At 38.8% G+C, this 21,073-nt stretch overlaps 1 protein-coding gene across 1 annotated transcript in view; it reads left to right on the forward strand.

Annotated features, from left to right (window-relative positions):
* The first annotated feature begins 417 nt into the window (after positions 1 to 417).
* AHR (aryl hydrocarbon receptor) overlaps positions 418 to 21,073 on the forward strand; it is a 60,240-nt gene continuing 39,584 nt past the window's right edge. The window contains exons 1-2 of the mRNA XM_032181445.1: positions 418 to 555; positions 8,102 to 8,289. Coding sequence (XP_032037336.1) covers positions 500 to 555; positions 8,102 to 8,289 — 244 coding nt within the window. The 5' untranslated portion in view covers positions 418 to 499. The remainder of the gene's footprint in view (positions 556 to 8,101; positions 8,290 to 21,073) is intronic.

Here is a 21,073-nt window from a genome sequence, read left to right on the forward strand (position 1 = left end):
GCGGGACCGGGGCTCGGCAGCGCCGTGCGGGAGGAGCGGGCACGGGGCTGGGCCGGGCTGGGCTGGGCTGGGCTGGGCGGGGAGGCGCGGCCCGGCCCGGCGCCGCGCACACTGACAGGCGCTCGGCCAGAAGACGGCGGCCGCGCCGGGGCGCGGAGTCCGCGGGGCCGGCCGGGTGCTCGGTGTCGCCTCGGCAGCAGGGGCGGGGGGGCGCGGCGCTGGAAAGCCCCGGCCGCCCCCACACCTGTGCCCCGCGGGGGCGGCCAGTGGGTGTCGCCGCCGCCGCCGCCGCCGCCGATCACCTGGGATCCCCGCCCCGTGGCGCCTCCGCCTCCCGAGCTCGCCGCGCCGGGGAAGCCGAGCGAGCTGCGGGCTGGGCGGCAGGGCCGGGGCCCGCGGGCGAGGCCGGGGCCGGGGCTGCGGCGCCGCTGGGGCTCGCCCCCTCCCGGCAGCAGGAGCGAGGCGGGCAGGAGGGCGGGGGCCTTGGAGCGGCGGCAGGATGAACGCCAATGTCACCTACGCCAGTCGCAAGCGGCGGAAACCTGTGCAGAAAATGTAAGCGGCGCTCGGCGGGCTGGGAAGGAGGGCACGGGGGGGACGGGGAAGCGGCTTCCCTGCCTCCTCCCGGATGGGGCTGCCCGGGGGCGGCTGCCCGCCGACTGCGCGGCCCTGCCCGCGCCCGTCAGCACGGGGAAGGAGAGGGAAGGTGGCCGCCGAGCCGAGCCGAGCCGTGCCCGCCCCACGCCGTGTCCCGGGGCCGGTGATCTTGTTTCATTTCGCTTGGTTAAAAGCGGGTCGTCCCCCGCGACCGGGCGGGCGGGCGGAGGCAGCAGCCGGGTGCGCGGCCGCCCCGGCTCGGCAGGCACCTGAGGTGACAGCGCCGGGCGCTCGGCCCCTTCCCGGTGCTGGCCCGGCCTCGCTGCCGCACCGCAGCGGTCACAGCCCGCCGCCGGCACCCCTGCGGGTCCCATGTAAGGTCGAAAGTGGCCAGGAGAAAGAAGTCTGGCCGCGGTTTTTATTTTTAAACTTCAGGTGGCGGGGGGACGGCTCGCTACCTGGGCAGTGGCACGTTGTGCACCTGCCGCAGGACCGGGCGCTGCGCTGGCCGGCGATGTACAGGACACGGGAGATGTTGAACTTGCGCTTTCGACTGGAAGTCGAGTACCTATAGGTCGTAAAAAGTAGTAAAGCCGAACTGCTGGGCTGCAGGGAAAATAACCTAAGCGTGATACAAAGCTCAAAAAATGCCCTCTGTATTGTGGAGGAGTGCTCCTGTGGAAGGTAACTGCCGAAACTCCAAAAGCGTTAAAAAGAAGGACAAATATTTCATGAAACTCTCATGTAAATTGTATGGTTTTAGACTTAGAGCAGACAACCGTCTCAGGGGGAGGGGAATTAACTGGGGTGCTTGCGCCTTTACGGTTGGAGCTGTTAGAATGAATACATACGCATATCCAGATTCTCGGTCTACAAATTAGCACAAGAAGTCTAAACGTGGCTTTTTTTTAAAGCCCTTGCTGGAAGGTACAGTCATAATGTGAACAGCAGTGTTTGCTTTTCTTTCTTTTGATCACTCATTTCCAAACAGAGGTGCTGAATTAGACTTGCTCTACAGATCTGGATTTCGAGAGCGAAATTAGTGTTGCTTTTTCATGAAGAAGTAAAAAGGCACTGGTAGTGTTTGTCAACTATTAGTTGCTGAAGGCAAATAATTCTTGAGTTCTGATTGCGAAAGGATGAGGTGTTCTGCCTTTTTGGTAAGATCGGTTAATGTCTGGCTTACTATTAAATTCTTAGGCTGGATTAGAGGATGTGAAACTTTTTTTTTTTTTGGCGTTACTATAGTAGCTATGTAAATCATCTTTCTGCATAGATGTTCTCTTTATATAATTTGGCCGTGCTTGTCTTATTAGTTGAACTTGAAGGCTCTTTTATTACTAATGGGAATCATATCTCTGTTGAGGAATTTCTCCCTCTAAAGCCAAAGGGAGAAGTAAGTGTTTCCTCTTAAAATAAAGGTATTAATGTTAAAGTTGTATGCTCACCTGTCCGTAGAAGAGGAGGCATTACTATTAACCTATCTTGTTTGGGTTACCAGAAATTATCAGTATGCAAGATGAATTTATTTGGCATGCATCGCTTTTTCTTCTCCTAACAGCTGTACTTTTTGGTTCCTTGTGCTGTTAGACCAACCTTACGTATCACTGCTGGTGGGTCAGAGAGCTCTGATTTCTCATGTCTCCTACTACAGAATGTACCTTTGGGCCAAAAACCACAGGGAGAGGCTGTAAGCTCTTGTAACTGACTGGAGGGAAGGAGGGGAGAAAAGTCCCAATGCTGTTTCCTTGCGCTGTGGTTTGATGCTGCCGTGCTCCAAGTCTCTTTGAACTTGATATTTTGTGTCCCCAGCAGAATTCAGAGCTCTTCCAAAAGAGTTGCAAAATTAAAGAAGCGATGTATTGCTGGGAGTAGTACCTTTTATAATGATTGCTTCTGTAGATAGTTTTTAAAGACATTTAATTTGCCATATATATACCTTTGAAAGGATCCTGATGATTGTTAACCTGCAACAATAGGCAGCTAGCTTACAGAATTGGAAGAAGCTGTTCATACAATGCCTTACTGTGCTTAGGGAAAAACTGAAGGAGAAGAAATACGTCTTGCTCCTGGTGCAAATAACTCATTAAAGCCATGATGATAACTCAGAACCGATTTAGGAAGCTTCCCCTGCAACCACCCAGTCTTTATGTGCCTTGAGAAGACTGAACTTGGCAGGGAGCTGCCCGACAGTGCCAAGCGTTGAAAAGCGCCTTTTGGATTCAGCAGGGAGCTACAGTACTGCGGCTGGAAAAGAAAAGCAATAATGGCAACTGCTCCTGCACTTCATCTTGTTATCTTGTCATCTTAAGAAAGGGAAAAAAAAAAAAAAAAGGCGCCTAGTAAACAATCTGCATTCCAGTAAAATGTAATGAGCTGCAGAAACCACTCGCTGGGAGCCTCCCGTCGGAGCCGGGCGGGTCCCCCTGGTGGCCGCAGCCCGTGGCGGTGCTGCGTGCCCGGGGGCTTGGCGAGCAGGGCATGGCCCCCGCTTTTTCCTTCTTTCTTTCCGGTTTTTTTTTTTTTTTTTTTTTTTTTTTCTGAAGGTCTTGTATTCCTTTTCTCAAGTGATTGGTAGCTGAATCGCTGACTTTACGTGCTAGGAGGATAAAATGCAAAGTTTTATTGAGGTGGGGTTTACTGGAGATAGATCCTAACATTATCTGAAAGAAGTTATATTACTAATCGCTCCACCTTGTAGTTCTTCTATTTCTATATTTTTCTGCCTCTATCTAGCTGTGACTTGCTGTTTTTTTTTTTTATTTATTTTTTTTTTGTTCAGTATTTGGATAGGAGCTGTTTTTCATAACTGAATGAATGTAATAGACAAGGAATGGGGTGGGGGGATCTAAATGTTTCATACTGTGCAGACGCAGAAAGTGTAATAGCATGTTTCTTGAAAAAGCAGACTAAATAAGAAATGATACGCTTTTGTTCTGAGTTAGTTTAAAAGTATTCATGATACTAAATATTCCAGAGAAAAATGTTTGACTGGTTGGTTCTTAATTAAGACTACAAATTAAGACACAATAATGTCTGAAAGCAGTGCAGAGATACTTTTAATTTAAAAAAAAAAAAAAAAAAAAAACAAAAAAAAAACCCATGACTGTTTATGTTTTCTTTCAAGACAAACAAATGAGAAGTGCTAGAACAAGCCTTCAAAATGCAACTTCATCAGTAAAGAAAAACAATCATTAAAAGATTGCTTTGTTTAATGCAGTATCATATATACAACAGTTTACACCTTTCGTTTGAAAGGCAGACATTAAAGCTGTTTGCCATAAGTAGAATAAACTTAGAAATGATAACCCTGCCAGTCTTGGTTTACCTGTATGTTACATGTAGACTGCTACTTGAAAGTGACTCTTTCTAAGGTTTGGTTGGTGTGGGTTTTGTTCTTTGATTTTTTTTTGGTGGTGGTGGTTTCTTTGTTTGTATTTGTTGTCTTTTTTTTTTTTTTTTTTTTTGGCAATGCTTCTTGCAAAAGTATACTTTTTGGAAAGAAAATCTGCCATAAATGAATATAGTCAAATGTAGATACTGTGGCCAGCAGTGAAGAGCATGCTTTTTTTTTTTTTTTTTTTTTTTTTTTTTTTTTTTTTACCTTTCTGAATAGGCTTGGCTTGTGATCTGAAACACTATTGCAGTATGTTAGAACTGAGCAAGAAGCTTTCGCTCCTGGCTGGTGTTTGGCTGTCTCCATTGCTCTGTTGGGGTCATTCCGACACCAAGACAACCTGAGCAAACTGAGACTGTTTGGTCCTTCAGGACAAACAGTTGTACAGCATCCGATAAGCAGCGCACCACTGGTTGGAGTGTGGTGTTTCTTTTTTTTTTTTTTTTCTTTGTAAAAACAACCTTATCCCTTCAGCTGCCTAAACCTTTGCTGGCTTCATTGCCTGCTGAAGGAAGCATTGGAAAGTGTATCTTGCCCTTTCAGGATAGGTTAACAACAGCTTTTGGTCAAAGAGGTTGATATTTTGTCTTGTATCTGTTGCTTCCAAAGGAATCATCACCTGAACGTTCATTAATGGTAAATTTGGTTTGGGAAATGAGCATACATGCGTAGGAATCTTTTTCAGTTGTTAAAGTAAACAGAGAATTTGGGGGGAGGTCACCTATGTAGCACATGCTTAGTGGTAACTGGTGTGTTTCATATACCTGAGCTACAGTTAATTGAGTAATGTACAGAAGAAAAACATGTTATTTCATGAAATTTTAAAGATGAGATGAAAAATAAATACAGCTGAAAAGATTAAATCCATCGGTTAGGTGACATGCATATTCTCTTTCATGCTGTTTTTTTTCTAAGTGATAAAGCCATTCTGATGAACTTCTTAATTAGTTTTTAAACATAATTATCTGTTTCTTGAATGCTCTTCTTGCACATCATTTTATTTCCTGAGTTCATTTCACACTTTGGTCCTGTGAACCAGGCATCATGCTTTTCAGTGTTTCTCTTTTTTTTTTTTTTATAGAATTCTTTGTTGAACAAAATAAATCTGTCTTGTTTTCACTTTTTCAAAGGACTGCATCAATTTTCCTTTAAAAATACAACTTAGCATATAAATACTGAGATTTATTTTGGCCTCTTAATAAGAAGACTCAGATACTCGTGCACTTCTTAAGAACATAGTGTTATTAATGTCTGAGTACACACATGGTAAGCATTAGTAATTAAAACTTCTGTTTAAGTTGTTTGTAGTAAACCTCTGAAAATAGTAATCAACTAATGTTATGATGGCAAATCTCTTCTAATGTTAGAACTAGAATTAGCTGTCCTTGCTTGTTTTACAGCTGTTGGGTGATAAGGACTCAGTTCAGTTAAGAGATACTGAGTGCACAGAGACCTCTGGCCTTTGATTGATTAGAGAATTCAAATTTCCTGTAAGGTAAAAGATTAAGAACCAAAAAGTCAGCTTAAAATCTGTTCCCTTCTTCAGTCTTTTAGTCTTTTTTTTTTTTTCCTTTATAAATAAAATGTGTGTGAATTTAATCTTGACGTAGCATTCCATTTTCCTTGAAGATAACTTTCTGCAACGCAGCTCGGGCTGCCCGTAGCATCGAGGGTTTATATAAGTGAATGGAAAATGGTTCAAGTCACTACTTATTCCCCTTCATTTACACACTAATTTCTTTTGTCCCTGAAGATACTTGTTCTGTTTATATCATGGATTTTAGTTGTGTCATAAAGGATAAAATTAGGAAAAATCAGTATTTCCTTTGGAAGGAGAGGATAGATGGTAAGATTTATATTGCAAATACCGGATGTTCAGAAATGAATGCTATGGTTAGGAAATCTGTATGCTTTGGACTACTTAGAAGTATGAAAGAAAAATTACTTGAAAGTAAAGCAAAAACAATTAGATCCCACAGTTTGACAAGGTAACTGCACAGTTTCATATAATTTCAGCATAACTTGCCAAACTGCTCATAGAAGTTTTAAGCAAGGCAGGAGGACAGTAGTGAAAATAGGAAGGTAGCATTTAGTGCTTTTTTTTTTTGTTGTTTTTTTGGAAAAGATGGCATATGGTGAACAGTTTTCCTGGGGACCTTTGTTTTTTAGAAACATGTTTGATTTGATAGTGGTGAGCTCTTCACTGGCTGTTAATCAGCTGTTATCTGCTAAAGGTTTGGAATTCATTATTCTGTGCTTGTATTTATGGTTGTTTAATACATTAAAATATTTATGAAGCAATGTTGAATGTTGGTGGTGATGTTTGGTGTTCTTGGACTTTATTTTGTTAAGGTTATATTTAAGTTGTGTTATTCTTGTACAAGTGAATATCCTGCCAGAATAAGAGAATGTGAATAAAACTTTACTAAATTATTTTAAGATAGTATTTTATTTTATTTTAAGAAGTAGTAGTAGAAGAATTTTAATTTATCCTCTTGATCCATCTCTTTTCCTGCATTTCCAATGCTCGTAGTATAGAGCTGTGCTACAACTGTGTCCTAGGCAGTGCTTAGTCTGTCGCAAGGTTAACTTAAGGAGTAAGTAGTTGCTGCATTTTATCCGTTCACTATCATATTATGTTATGGCACCTTCAAGTTACCAGGTTACACATAAAAAAACATGCCCTTTAATGTACAGAAGGGCAGCTGCAGAGCCAGTGGCCAGGTAGCCAGGCGTAAGTGCAAGTTTTTGACAAGTGCTTGTAAAAAGAATGGTTTGAATTTAAACTAAGAAGTGTAATTGAAACATAAAAGGAGGGGAATAAAAAGAACCACAAGCTAAGAAAATGAATGTCCACTCTATCGCTATGTTTTTGACTGGAAGCACAAGATGAGATTATTTTTCAATATGGTTCACGTTCAGCAGCGGCAAAAATAACTGTTGGAGCTTTTGTAGTTTCTCATCTAAAAAAGGGTTTTAAAGACAAAACTTGGAAGCAGACTAAACAAAATACTGAAGAATTTAACTGCTGAAGTCTTTATGTTCAGTATTTTCCCGAATGATGCACCTTGCAGAGCCAACATCCCTATGAAAGCAGCCAAATTGTAAGAGATCAGTAATGGCTAGAGCTCTCAAATATAATTGTGATGTGGGAGAAGTGGGAATTTAATCACTCTTTAGTTAGGAAACAGTGTGATAAATGTTCTAAAATGTATTATGGCTCGCACAGATAAGTTAATTGGTTTTAGTGTTGGCTTGGTATGGCTAAATATAATTCAAGTGAGGAGGGGGCATAATTCTGTTTTTAGACTACTGCATGTATGAAAAGGTATGAATATTTGTATTCAGGTATCTGGAGTTGGAGCTCAGGGCAAATATGAATAGAAAACAGCAGGTTTACAAGAAGTTTATTATCTACTTCATAACAGAAAGCTTTTCACATTGTACTATGTGAGCTACAAAGGCATGCCTTTTTCATGCAATACTCAAGTGGAATGCCATCAGCTAGGAGTTGATTTACAGGACAAGTTCAATAGTGGGAGCGAGAGAGATTTTACTTGCTGACTGAGCTGTATCTCTTTTCTTGTGCAGTTTTGAATGCCTTGTTGTCTAGCAAGTTCCTAAGCCTTTTGTTGTGTTCACTTGACAATAACCTGTTCCAAACATTGATGAAGAATGAAGGACACCTGTGAAAAATTGCAATTCAAGTTAAAACTAGCCTGTCAAATGATTTGTGCACAAATATTAATAGATATTAACTGAATTATTTTTAATACAAATGTTTGGAAGAACTGAAGTGAAGTTTAAGTGAAACCATAGGAGGGTTTTAATAAATGCTAAATCTCTTAAGGTTTCAAATGGTCATTACGTGGTCAGATAGCTATCGCAGCTCTTACTGCTTCATTTAATAGTGGGTGTATTGGGGGGGAGTTAAATGATCTTAGATTAATTCTATTTTTTTTTTTCCGTGGGAAACAGAAGTCAGTTGGGAAAAACATTTTGCATGTTACAGTTTAAAAGGCTATTTGTAATGTTAGGTTTGGCAAATCCTTACCTTCATTTTGGGAAGGAACTTTTGTTTATATTTTGTTTGTTTCTTTGCCACAGAGTAAAGCCATCCCCAGCTGAAGGAGTCAAGTCCAATCCATCCAAGAGACACAGGGATCGTCTGAATGCAGAGTTGGATCGCTTGGCTAGCCTTCTGCCTTTCCCTCAAGATGTTATCGCCAAATTGGATAAGTTGTCTGTGCTTAGGCTTAGCGTCAGTTACCTGAGAGCCAAAAGTTTTTTTGACGGTAAGGATTGGGAATTTATGTTTTTGGACTGCTTGTAGAATTCTGTTCATACTGTAGGCTGATTTCAGCTGTTTAAGTACTTAAACTTGTTAAATTTATCTGTATTTTAAGGGAACATCCAGTTGCACGGATATGTACAATGTAACTGTATAAAGTAAGCTTTCCAGTTTCTTGAAAACCAAATGTAACCACTTAAAATCACAAGTCTTTCAAAGCTTTGCATTTGGAAATAGTATCACCCTTTATGAGTCTTCCAGTCCTTTTTCTTAGACTTTCAAAGAGAAGAGATGAGATTTATTTTTTCCTCCTCTGAAAATAGCCTTCCTAAAGCCATTACAGTTCAATACATGTCGTATGAATTCCCGTCAGCTGTATGCTTTGCTTAATGATGCATGAAAAATGCTTCATATAGGGTTTAAGACTTAAAATAGGTTAGGACTTCATATAGGTTAAAAGACTTACATAGGGTAACTGTTAGTACTCCTTCTTATAGTTTATCATGAAGGTGACTTCTAAAGAAATAGAGGCAACGTCCTTCCTGTCTTCAAGCCCTGATTAAAGCAGCATGTGAGGCATTAAGATGACAGCTGAGGTTCTCCAACTGTGTGGGCAGGTATTCGCTAACCCCAGCCTGGGAGAAGGTAACACAGCAGCGCTCAGAGTTGTAATTAGGCCAGCAGAACGTGTCCTCCTGTACTGTGTCAGGGTGGCAAAGGAGTTCAACCCCTCTCCTTCATTACCTCAGTTGTTCTGTGGGGTGAAATGTGGTGGTTGGCTGCATGCCAGTCTCTGCAAAAGCAGAAATAGTCTGGTCCTTTGCATTGCTGGAATAAAGCAAAGAGCTGGTATTTAAATAAAACTGTACTCTTTTTTTTTTTTTTTTTTTTTTATCAATCAGAAGTTTTATGACACTATACTGAAGATAGAATTACATTCCTCAGCATCTGCAGCTGAACAGTCTCTTTTTACTCACTCATTTATTTTTTTTGAGTTATTTGGACACGAAAATAACCTCTGTCCTTACCAGCTAAAAATTTAGTGGTATATGGACTGATCTCAATTTCTCATGCAGTGGAAGTGCTTGATTTTTGTTTTTATTTTGTTCAGACAACTTGTACTCAAAGGTTTTGGAATAAAGGGATTAGTGATATTATTTCTGTATAGGAAAAGAAATCATGGCTTTACCTTGTTTCGTGATGTAAAAGGATGGAAAAGCCTATAATCACTCTACACCAAAATTTACATCAGTTGCTTGTTTCAAATTTGAAAATGAAGGTAGCTTTCAGCCATTCAGCAGCAGGGAAGTTGTATATCCATCTCAAGATGCGATTTAAATACTGTTGAAGCATACCTAAGCTGTGTTGCAACTCAGTAACAATGTACTGTTCCAATGATATCCACAACATACAGACACATGCAGGTACTATGGCTATAATACTGGACCACAGTTGTGGAATACTGGTTATTGTGTAATAACGAATTAAGTGGCAGAGTTTTAATTTGCCTGATAGGAATTGTAAAGTATTTTTCAAACAATGAGTGAGTGTATATACTGGGTGTATTACAACAGAATATTTTTCCTGTAATTTCTATAAAATAAAATAGCCTGGTATATGTGAAACATTGTTCAAAAAATAAAAATAACATCAAATTATTTAAGATAAAGCAAGAGTAACGTTTACCTTCATAGAAGCTACATGGTCTTTTTTTTTTTTTTTTCTGGAAAGAGGCTTCTTGCTATTTCTTTAGAGGTAGGACGACTACAAATCAGGTTAGTAATCAATATCAATCTGAAGGTGTTTAAGAGCTAACATAGGTGGTTAAAGATACACGTAAACAAGATGATGCAATCTAAGACTATGATAGATCCAATATTGCACACAGGAAAATAATTTTTACTATTTTATGGTACTTAAATAGCATGAAATCTATTTCAGTTGAAACTGACCCACCAAAGGACAGATAAGTGCTTTGAAGTACCTAATTAGTGAATAAATACCAACAGCAGCAAAAATAAAGAACCCTACCACCCCAGGTTAGTTGGTTTTATGATCTGCCCATACAGTGCTTCTCACGGAACTGATTTTTGAAGGAATGTTTTCTGTAGTTAAATAATGAGGAAAGCCCTGTAGAACAAATCTGATAAACCCAAGAGTGATCATCGATTGTCACCTTGAGTGCCTGGCCTGAGCCAGCAGGTCCATGTTATTAACACAGCATGCTGAAGTAAAGGGAAACGCTAAATGAATAACAGGATGCAAATGGGGGGGTGTGTAAATTCCTGCGGAAAGTAAAATATAAACGCGTAATCATATGATCTTGCTTGAAAGGAAACCCAAGTTTTTGCTGTAACAATAGATATTTTTTCAAAGAAAACACTTGCATTTTTCCAAGTTTAAATAATCCAGAGTGGATGTCTGTTCTCTGAAGGCGGAAGTCTGGGAGGGGCGGGGAAGAACTGTTTTATGAAAGACATCTCAAGAAGTCGTGTCCATTTAACTAAATGTGCCTCACTTAGATGTCTAGTTGTTCCTTTAAAAGCTAAGTATTAAAAAAAAAAAAAGTCTTCCCTCCCAAATCATTAAGATGGTACTGAATTTTCCCTGGAGTTAAAGACAGATGAGTTTTTACATAGCATCAAGTTAGAAATGCAGTAGGCTTTAGCACACTTAACACACTCCAGATTCTAGGAAATTGTTGTATGTCTTTTTCTTTTCCATAACCTTTAAACATTTTCCTTTTCTCTGTTGGTAACTGATTATATTGTGTTGAGCACTTGCTTTTGATTGTTGTAGCTTGTTGTTGAAGTTCCCCAGTGGCTGCTGTTAAGCAATCCTGTATGGCTGTCCTTCAGCTACGCAAGTCCATGATGCCGTAGCTGTCTGTGTGGTCAGGTTACTCAAGTCAGCACGGTGGCAGAAAGTTTTCTGTGTCTGCATCAGGCACTCTGGCATGCTCTTGTATGCACTAAAATTGGAATGTGAAGTTCTGGAGTCAAGAAAGATGTTTCAGTAGTGGCTTAAAATAATGTCTCTTGAGTCTGCTTCAAGCCAGAGTTCTTGCGTGGTCAGTCAAAGCTAAGAAATTATTTGAGGTAGTGTTGCTTTTCAGCTGTGTGCTGATACCTGCATGTACTGACATAGATCAGCAGTCCTCAAAGTCAAGCAGGTGAGTTTAAATCACCGCTGGAGTATTTGGTTTTTGTATGTAAGATACTTTCTGAAAGTGGCTTAAGGCAAACTTGTTATTTTTAAGAGACTGGGATAAATCAGGCAGGTGTCTGCTGATGGTAAAGAATGACTTGGTATGTTCTCCTTGTGTTATTTCACTCTGTTTTGATGTGAAGTGCTAATACATATGTGCATTCAGCAGTGAAAAGCATATAGAAGTAGGGTATGGGACAACAGTTCTTTGTGTGGATGCAGGTTAGTGTGAGTTCAGCATCTGGAGCACAACTGGACGGTCATTTAAGCATAGCCTGTGTTCCCTGTGCATGCTAAAATGAAAGCCCTTTTGCCTCTAGCTCTGGTCCTATGTGACAAATTGACAACTATTTAAATACCACAGCAAGAAAGAACACTTATAAGTCTTCTCAGGGTTTTGGTGAAGCAGTTAGATTAAAGGGATAAATGGGAATAAAAACATAATTAATATGATAACTTTTTTAACGTGTACAGGCATGTTTTTTTTCTACGGTATACTGAGAATTAAGGAGAGGTTTGCAGAAACTGAAATGAAGTAGCTGTACTCTGTATGTGTACCCATAAGTTAGAAACAGAATTGAATGTGTTGCTTATTAATTATTCTTTTATCCATTTTGCTAAGAATTCCTGTGGTTTAAAGTATATATTTTTTTCTCTTGCTTATTGGACAGTTCTGCAATTACAGAAGAAAGTTTCTGTTCAAAATTAGTTCAGAATTGGTTTCTTATGTTGGATGCAAGTGATTCTGGCAAGCACAGCAATAACAGAATAATTAAGAATTTTTTCCAGTAAGTTTGCATTGCCTAATTTTACTTTGTAATATAATTAACACGCATTCTTTGGCATAACATAGCTTAAATTTGCAATGCATCCATTGTCATCACGTAAAATATATTCTTTGATATAATGTGTTTTTCTTGTGATGCCTGCTGTTCTATTGTACTGCATATTCAAGAGAACAGACTGCATGAGGTTTCTGCTCTGAGGAGTGCAGCTTAGGATAAGATGTACAGTACAGATAGTAAAGACAGGTAAAACGGGAGACTCTGTTTGTTCTGTCTCATTAAGAATGTTACAATATATCTACAAGCTAACAGATACAAATAATTTTTTTTTTTTTTTTTATCCAAGTTTTAAATTTTGCTGTGGAGGAGAAACCTCTAATTACAAAACAACTGATGAAAGCTCAGCCTCCTAAGGCCAGTATAATACAGCCTGACTCACTTTTATTTCAGGTGATTGCATTTACCTGGCTTGTTTGTTTAAAGCACCTTTCCTCATGTTTTTTCAAATGGGCAACTTCCTTTTCATGTTTGCCCTCTTTCTTTGCTCTTCCTCCTCTATGCTTAGACACTTGCCTCCCAAGCCAGGAGAAGCTAAAGCCCTCCAGGACAGCGGTACAGTCAGGCTGCGGTTAATGCTTGCAAGTGTTTATGTTGATGCCAGCAGCTTCTTGTGGGTTTGACTCCTCTTACTTAAATCATCATTGCATTAGGAGGCGTTTTTGTACTCACAAGGTGGAAAAATACCCCCATAGTTTGAGTGTGGTTTTGGTGGAGTGCCATTTGATCTTGACGTGATGAAGTTAAATGGAGAATCCACCACGTCTTGTTTCTAGCAGTTGCATCCTTCTGTTAAAATATTATTCAGATTTCAGTTTGCTTGTTTTTTGGCCTTAGAAGCTACACACTTCTCTGTCTAATCAGATGGCTTTTCTGCATTCTGTATTTCTACCATAGGTATCAATTCATGTTTAAATTTTTGAATGAGCTGTTTTACATTCTGTTGGAGGTTTGGAGGAAAAACGGGAAAACTTCATATATTTCCTCTCATACTGTTTTCTACTCCACCCCATCCAGAGTCATTACAGAATGTGTACCTTGGAATAGTATGGGTATTGAAGTATCAGCCTGTTGTACCATTCAAGTTATTTCCTAATCCGTGCTGCCATACTTGTCTTTTTTTATTCACCCCTCCCCTTTCCAGCCCAGAGTCAGACTAAGCATTTGTGGCTTGTCTGCTACAGGCTATTTTAGCCTGTATTTTACATAACAGAACATAAGTAGGGATTTAGGCTTTGAAGTCCTAAATTCTGATCCTCACAAATGCTGCTTGGAGCCACGTAGATGTGACATCACCTTAAATCTCCAATTGTGTATGTTTTCACTGTTACATGCTCGTTCTTATTCTTAACTTGACCAGAAACGTTTTATTTTTAGGAGCGCTGTGTCACTAGGCGAGTAATGCAGCTACATAGACCTATACTGCTACGGGCTGATACAACTTACGTTTAATATACCTCATACAGAACACCTAAAACTGTAAATTCTTTTCATATCAGAAAGTAAAAGTTTACTCTATCAATATTTTTGTAGGGTAAAAAGGAGAAATTGGATGCAAATATTGACAGTTAATGTCATCTTTATTTTTTTCTTTTCCAGGACTGTTGCAGTGTATTATTTCAGTGATTGATGTTAGTCATTGTTAGAGCTCCCATTGCAGGGAAGAAGAATAAAAGGTTCTCTCTTCATGTCTGTGCTATGTTTATTACTTGATCAAAAATATATGGAAAGTCTGTGTAGGAGCCTCTTATGTTCCACCAAGCTGTTGTAACAGTTCTTGGAAACCCAGTTCCAGTATGAATAGTATTTGACTTTACTCTGGAGCCTTTGTGAATAGGGAGATTAGTTTTATGTATACTGTTCTGTGCTATTGCAGTAAATATTCTGCCTTGTTTGCAAGATCAGAGCCTAAAGTCTGTTCAAATTGTATAAATGTTCTTGAGATTGATGTGATGGTTAGTCTGACATTCAAAACCAGAGTGGGTAGCAGGTGGATACCAAGTGTGTCAACCTCAGGAAGTACTGTGACTTCTGTGAATCTATATATTCCAAATCTTGTGATTTTTGCTAATATTTTTATCGCTGTACTATAGCACATAAAGATTAGGAGTTTTGTTGTACTACAAACTACGGTGAAAGTGTAATTAAGGAAGTATAATTAGAGGTAGCATCAGGCTTTCAACATCTGTGTTTCATAGGCTTCATGATTCACCCATCTGAATTCGTATGAGTACTATTTGCTTGACTGTGACCTTATGTCCTGGTAATTTAACACTTCAGTATGAATACTCTTTTTAAAAAAAGTGTACAAATAATCTATGAACTCCAAAACAGCTTTTAATGCTGTGTGCCTTTATGACTCAGCAGTTTTGCTCCTGTGTGCTTGTTGATAGGAGAAATGCCCTAGCTTTTCCTGTTTGACTTTATCTGTATTCTGATAAGGAAATAAGACTAGTTTGTATGATTGAGCTCTGTAGACTTGTACAGTTCTAGCCAGTTATAACCCTGTTTATTTTTCCTAAGTAAACAAAAAAACTTTAGCTATGTTAAAACAGGTTTGGCTCCATAAACGCTTTGATAAATTAATAATTAATGAATGATTGCTTTGTGAATTGTTTTTGAAATCTAACTACATAACTAGAAGTTCATTCTAGTTACCAGACCTTCTTGCAATGGATTAATTTATAACTTCTTTTTAAGAGGATATAAAAAAGGTAAGAGAGAGAGCCAATTTCAAGTGCTTTTAAGAGCTTCAGATGAAGTATTGACAAATGTTTCCTGGGGAAAACCTCATAGGAGTTCTTGTACCTCTGCAACGATGGACTGTCAAAGCTGTATGTTTTAACAATATATTATATTAATGACAAAACTGATTGCAGTTGTTCTAGGAACTTACGTGAAGTAAACCGTAAGAACCAGACTGCTTATCTGAAACTACTTTAAGAAAGTGCAGTTTTGCTGTTTGCCAGCTGTGAACATTAAAAGGTACACATAAATAGGAATAGGTCAACTTTGGTAATTCATGCTGAACTATGTTTTTAATTGAACAGAGAGATGCTCATTTTTTTCCACAGCATAATTTCTCTTGAAATTCAACCCACGTGCCATTTGAATTGCTCTGTATTGCAGACTTTATGCATGGCATCATATGACGTACAATAAGCTGAAAGTTGTGCGTGTATGGGCCCTTCAGACAAATTCTAGCTGATTCAATAAGGTAGTGAGTCTGTGGTCTGACTGGTCAAACATTTTTGACTTACCCCATCGGACTCCATTGTCATGTGTTCAGTGTTATGATTCTTGTGGGCAAGCACAAGGTACGAGCTTTTCATGCTGAAGTATTCAGTCTTTGAATTATTGTTTGCTTCTTGATGTCTGCATTTGAGTTGCCAGCTGAAGGATGATGCCTTTCCTTTATTGATTTAAAATGTGCCACATAAATATTTGTTTATATTTAGAGGAAGAGATAATGGTATCTCCCCATCTACTTCTTGGTATACCATCTGTTGTTCGATGTGCTTTATCGGACAAAGATAAGAAATGTATCTAGACCACTGATACGGGACTGATACTTTTTTTTGATAGTCTTTATTTATTGACCTATTAAGTGGGAAACTTTGTAGATAGGTAGAACCGATTATATGTTGTTTTTTTTTTGTATGTGTATGTCTGATTCTTGAAAAGGATAACAATGCAAACAGGAATTCTCATTCAGTATGTTAAACAGATGGCATAAATGTTAATGTGTTATACCTAGTAATGTGGAAGGAAAAAAAATACTGATCTTCATGCAACCCATCAGCGTTTGAAAGTAGGGTGCAATGATTATGCTCTTCTGCAAGAAGTCTGAGGCACATGGCTGTAAGAGTTTTTAGGAATGCATCAGCATCTGTACTTCTCAGGTGTCCCCCTTTCCTCTGCTAGCCCCATGCTGTCTCAAGCTTTGTTGGCTGGCTGTGGACCCTCTTCTGGAACACTTCCAGCTGCTTACCTCAGTGCTTAGGAGGGTCAGCTGCCCCGAGATCCTCAATGTTTCTTTCAGTGTGGATCTACATGTACTACTCTGAAATGGCTACTGGCTTAAGTAGTTCTTCCTCAGTTTTTATCATGTGAGAATGCTAGTCTCGTTAATCTGTACACTAAGGTCAAATCAAGTGTGGTGGACCTGACTACCTTTTAAGAGGAATACCTGATTCTGTGAGCAAGGAAGAGCAGTGGATAATGTTTACCTTGACTTTAGCAAGGTCTTCAGTATCATCTCTCATTCTTTTATATTGCCAAACCATTGAGTCCTGGTTTGGATAGATGGCCTCTAATGGCAGTGGAAACGTGCCTGGAACAGCAGGCTCAAAGGATTGTGAGTAGCAGTATAAAGCCCAGCTGGTGGCCTGTTACTTGCAGTGTTCTTCCGGGTTCAGCATTGCAGCCAGTGCTGTGAATGTCCTCCTTAACAGAACAGGTCCATGGGCCTTTACAGTGATATAAGCAGGGAATAAGTCCTATATCCCAAGTAGAAGACGATCTTGGTCTGGAAGGGAAGCACACTTCCAGAAGCTCACTTGACTTCCCTGCCATGCTTTAAACATTCCAGAAGGTCCTCTGTTAAGTTGCTGAATGGTTTTGAATTGGCACAAAAACATATATTCCACCAAAAGAGATGAAGCTATGTTTTTGCTTCAATTTAAATGAGGAATTTCTGTTAGAAATTGCTTAATCATTAACATCCATGTAAAGCAAGGGTTGGACTTGAATGGTCTTGTAAAAACAACCTCCCAAATTTACCTCCACACCTGTTTGACTATATTCGTGGCAAAACTCAACGTCATGTTTTGTTAGGAGAATAATCGAGTTGTCTGGTTATGTACTATGATATGAAATGTAATTGACCATTTCCTTTTGTTCAGTTGAAAGCTTACAGAAATTCCCCAGGCAAAAGTCTGTGAGGTTTCTATTGAGATATTAATTGTGTGAAGCCAAAGTTCAGAAAAAAAAAAAAAAAAAAAAAATGTGGACTTGAGTTAAACATTGAGTACCCGGTCCAAGTCTGAGTGAGATGAGTTTGTCTCTGAAATCAATAGACAGTAAACTAACTGTGAACTGTAAATGAAATTTGAAAATCACTCCAGATTCCTCAGCCTTATCATGAAAAATGATTATTAGTGTACAAACCTGAGAAAGCAGATACTTCAAAAAGACTTCCTTAGCCAAGGCTTCAAGCGTTTGTTTCAGAATTTATTAAAAATAAATCTGTGCTGCTACCAGTAATTTTCTACTTAGAAGTAAGAAATCAAAAATAATAACAAATAGATGATGATTTTTAAACACAATGTAATGGCTGATTGCTTTATGGTTATAAACGCTCTGCGTTGTTCCAAACTCTGTAAGAATTAATTGACAGGAAAAAGAAACTCTGTGTTAAGATTTAAGGGTGCAAAAAAAAACAAAAACAAACAAACAAAAAAACAAAAACAACCCAACCAACCCAAAATATGATAGATGGGTACCTCTGGGCATCTAGGCTAAACCTACATCTCATTCCATAAGGAAGTAAATCACTGCATTTTCTCTGATTCTTCATTGCTCACATCTAACAGTTTAGCCAGTCTTCTGACTAGGTTAAAGGTTGGACTAGATGACTTAGAAGTCTTTTCCAACCTGAATGATCCTATGATTCTTTTGTTTTCCTCTTTTTTGTCTAAACCAATGTCATATTAATAGGCCTGATGGTAAGTTACAATTTGTGGGCATATTGCAAGTCTAGCTGGCTTTTTTTCTGTACAGACGTGGAAGATGTACAGAGGAGATGTTGAATGGGAAATACCTCAGAAGAAATGTGTGTGTACCAGGATATGGTTTTGGTGATTCAGCAAGTGACTCTCTTCTTTGTGATAGTTATGGAACAAGAGTTCATTTCCTCCAAGTCTTGAAACCACAAGCAGCGTACGGTTTGGTATGTGGTTGTTAAGTTGCTTCAAAGCCCAAGTGAGAGTTGACAGATTTGTACATTGCAGGAAACATGCAGTTGTTCTATTCTGTTTTAAAGTAAATGATAAAAGCAAAAGTTGAAAGTTCTATTCCCAGTTGGTGTTTTTTAATAAACACCCAGTAAAGTCTGACATCAGGTGACCAAGTGCAATTGGCTAGCCATAAAAGCACTGGACACTAATCACTGTTCTGCTGCTTTATGGAAATATCTTTTGTAGACATGCTTGAAAGTTTTTTGTTGTTGTTTTATTTTGCTTTTCTTAGCTCCTTCACTTGCTCAGGTTCGAATATAAGTTGAGAATGACTGCTGATTCATTAGAGGCTTAGAAATTCCCAGACAACATGTAGGTACCAATGACCTTCTTGGACAAAGACTGTAATAACTTATCCCTAATCCTTCACTTCATGGTACTGTAACCAACCTACCTTCTTACTGCTCCTCAAAAAGGGCTGCTTGCCTTTCATCTATCATTTAAATCTCATTCTGTATCCCAGTTTGGGAGTGTGATGTAGGTATTCTGAGTGAGAAGCACACACATGCTTATAGGCTTGAAGGTGATGAGATTTTACTGTGTGGTAGTTGCAGCAGCTCCTGGCTTTTGTGCCCAGATCAGGATCCGTGGCTACTGATGCCTACCACACACGTAAAATAACTTGGAAGTGTCTTGCATACCGTGGTTTGGGAACGTCAACTTTAGATAGTGCAAGTGTTTTTGTGAACAAAGACTAAGTCTTCCAAAAGCAATTACTGAACTCGCATTTTTGGAGGTAGGCACGTGTTGACTTAGTGTGGTGTTTCTGGAGTGATTAATTAGCACACTATGAACTAAGTTCAGCATCACTCAGTTAGTCACTTAAGAAAAAAAAATATACAACTTCATTGTTGTTTTTTCCTTCTACTTAAGAAAACATAGCAGTGTGTTAAGCACCACTTTGTGGCAACTGAAAATACGTCCTCGCCTTGTAAGGGAGACTTCTGCATAAACACTTAGCATTCCACGTTGAATAATACGGTTGCTCGTTCTTAAAAAAGCAACATAGAAAAACAAGAACATTAAAAGAAAAAGTTCAGCAATCCCATGTAGGAGAGTTTGAGTTGGTTATAATCAATGTTGTGAGCAATTTGCTGCCATACAGTTTTATTTTGTTTCAGATCCTTGACAGAAGTTTTTTTTTTTTTTAATTATTATTATTTTTCCACTTTGTAGCAGTTTAAAGAGGAAAACCCCATCTTCATTAGTTCATGGCTTTCTTAACTCTATTTTGAGAATGTACAGAAGAAAGAATCCTATGAAAGTTGAGGAAAATTACATAGAGAATCAGGTTAAACTTCAAGTTCATCAGTTATGGGAGTGTTTTAAAACAGCTTTTAATATCTTTATGGTATATTTCTTAAGAAAATCTTGTAAAATGTAGTGTTACAATGCTGTAAAGTGCTTTTAAAATCAGTAAACGTGTTTCTTCAATGTTGAAACTTCAGCCATGTTTAAGAATGCAAAGCTACTGTTAATGCTTTTAAAAGAAACATTTACTCTATGTGGCTGTCACATTGTACGGAAAAGTAATGCAATTACTCTGCAAGTTACATTTTGCAACGCATTTTGCTCTATGGCCACAGCAGGCATCTTTGTATAAGCCAGCTGTGTTGATTAACATCACCTGCCATGTAAAAGGCAGATGGGAAGCTAGCTTGATTCACTGTCCCTCTATCAATGCCTCAAATAGAGGAACAGAATATTATGCAAGGTAGTAAAAACTGAATTAGTTCTACAAATATGGAGGGAAAAAAAAAAATCATTCCTTTTGGTTGTAATGCATCAATATGCTTTCCACTTGCATTTAGTCTGATTTGTTTAATTTGAAAATGTTTTAAAAGCAGCACTTAAATACTGAACTCGATTCAGATCTAAAGAACAAAACAGATACTCAAAGAACAGCAGAAAAAAGGTTACTAGGCAGTTTCAGTTTGTGATAAGCTGTGATGTTTCTGTCGTTGCTTTTAACATTTTGTATTAATGATACAGAAAGAAGCACTGATTTTTATTTATTTTAAAAGGAAAAAAAAAAGCTGTGGCTAATTGCTTGGCAGGTTGCTTGGACTTTTGAGTACTGTCGTGCAAGGTGGTTTCCTTCTCAGACAACTTCTGCTTGATTAGTTGAAAGTGCTCATGGTAGAACAGGCTTAAAAAAATAAAATAAAAAAAAAACCTCTTATTTTGCTGTACAGGTTAACTAATGGTTATTTTTTTCTAACTAATAAAAAGCCTTTTTTGTAAAGAAGGAAAAAAAAATTAGGGAGAAAGTGTGCACACATGAGCAAGTAGAACATCTTTCACCAAATGTGTCTGTGCTGCCTGTTCATAAAATGCGACTTAGTGTATGTTCAGAATGAAAAGTTGGAGCAAGGTTTCAAAAAGTGTTGAATGTGTGAAGCAGATCAGTTGTTTTATTTTTGACTTCTTTAGCAGATGATGCTTGTCTAGTAAAATATAGACTGGGAGAAAAAAAATAAAATAAACCACTAAAATAGAACCAAGACTGGATAAAAGCAAAGGACATTTCTGCAAAATCATTAGAGTTCTTGGTTAGAGAATTAAGTAGGACAGACACCTGGTGAGAGAGAGAAAGCTATAAAAATCTGCGTATACGAATGAGAATTTTAAAAGCATAGACTAGCAAAGAAGAGCATTTTATATTAAACAATACCCTGGGAAAAGATGGAATGGTGAAATAGTGTAGTGAGTATTATAAACT

The sequence above is a fragment of the Aythya fuligula genome, chromosome 2 (genome assembly GCF_009819795.1).
Source record: "Aythya fuligula isolate bAytFul2 chromosome 2, bAytFul2.pri, whole genome shotgun sequence".
Lineage (NCBI taxonomy): Eukaryota > Metazoa > Chordata > Aves > Anseriformes > Anatidae > Aythya > Aythya fuligula.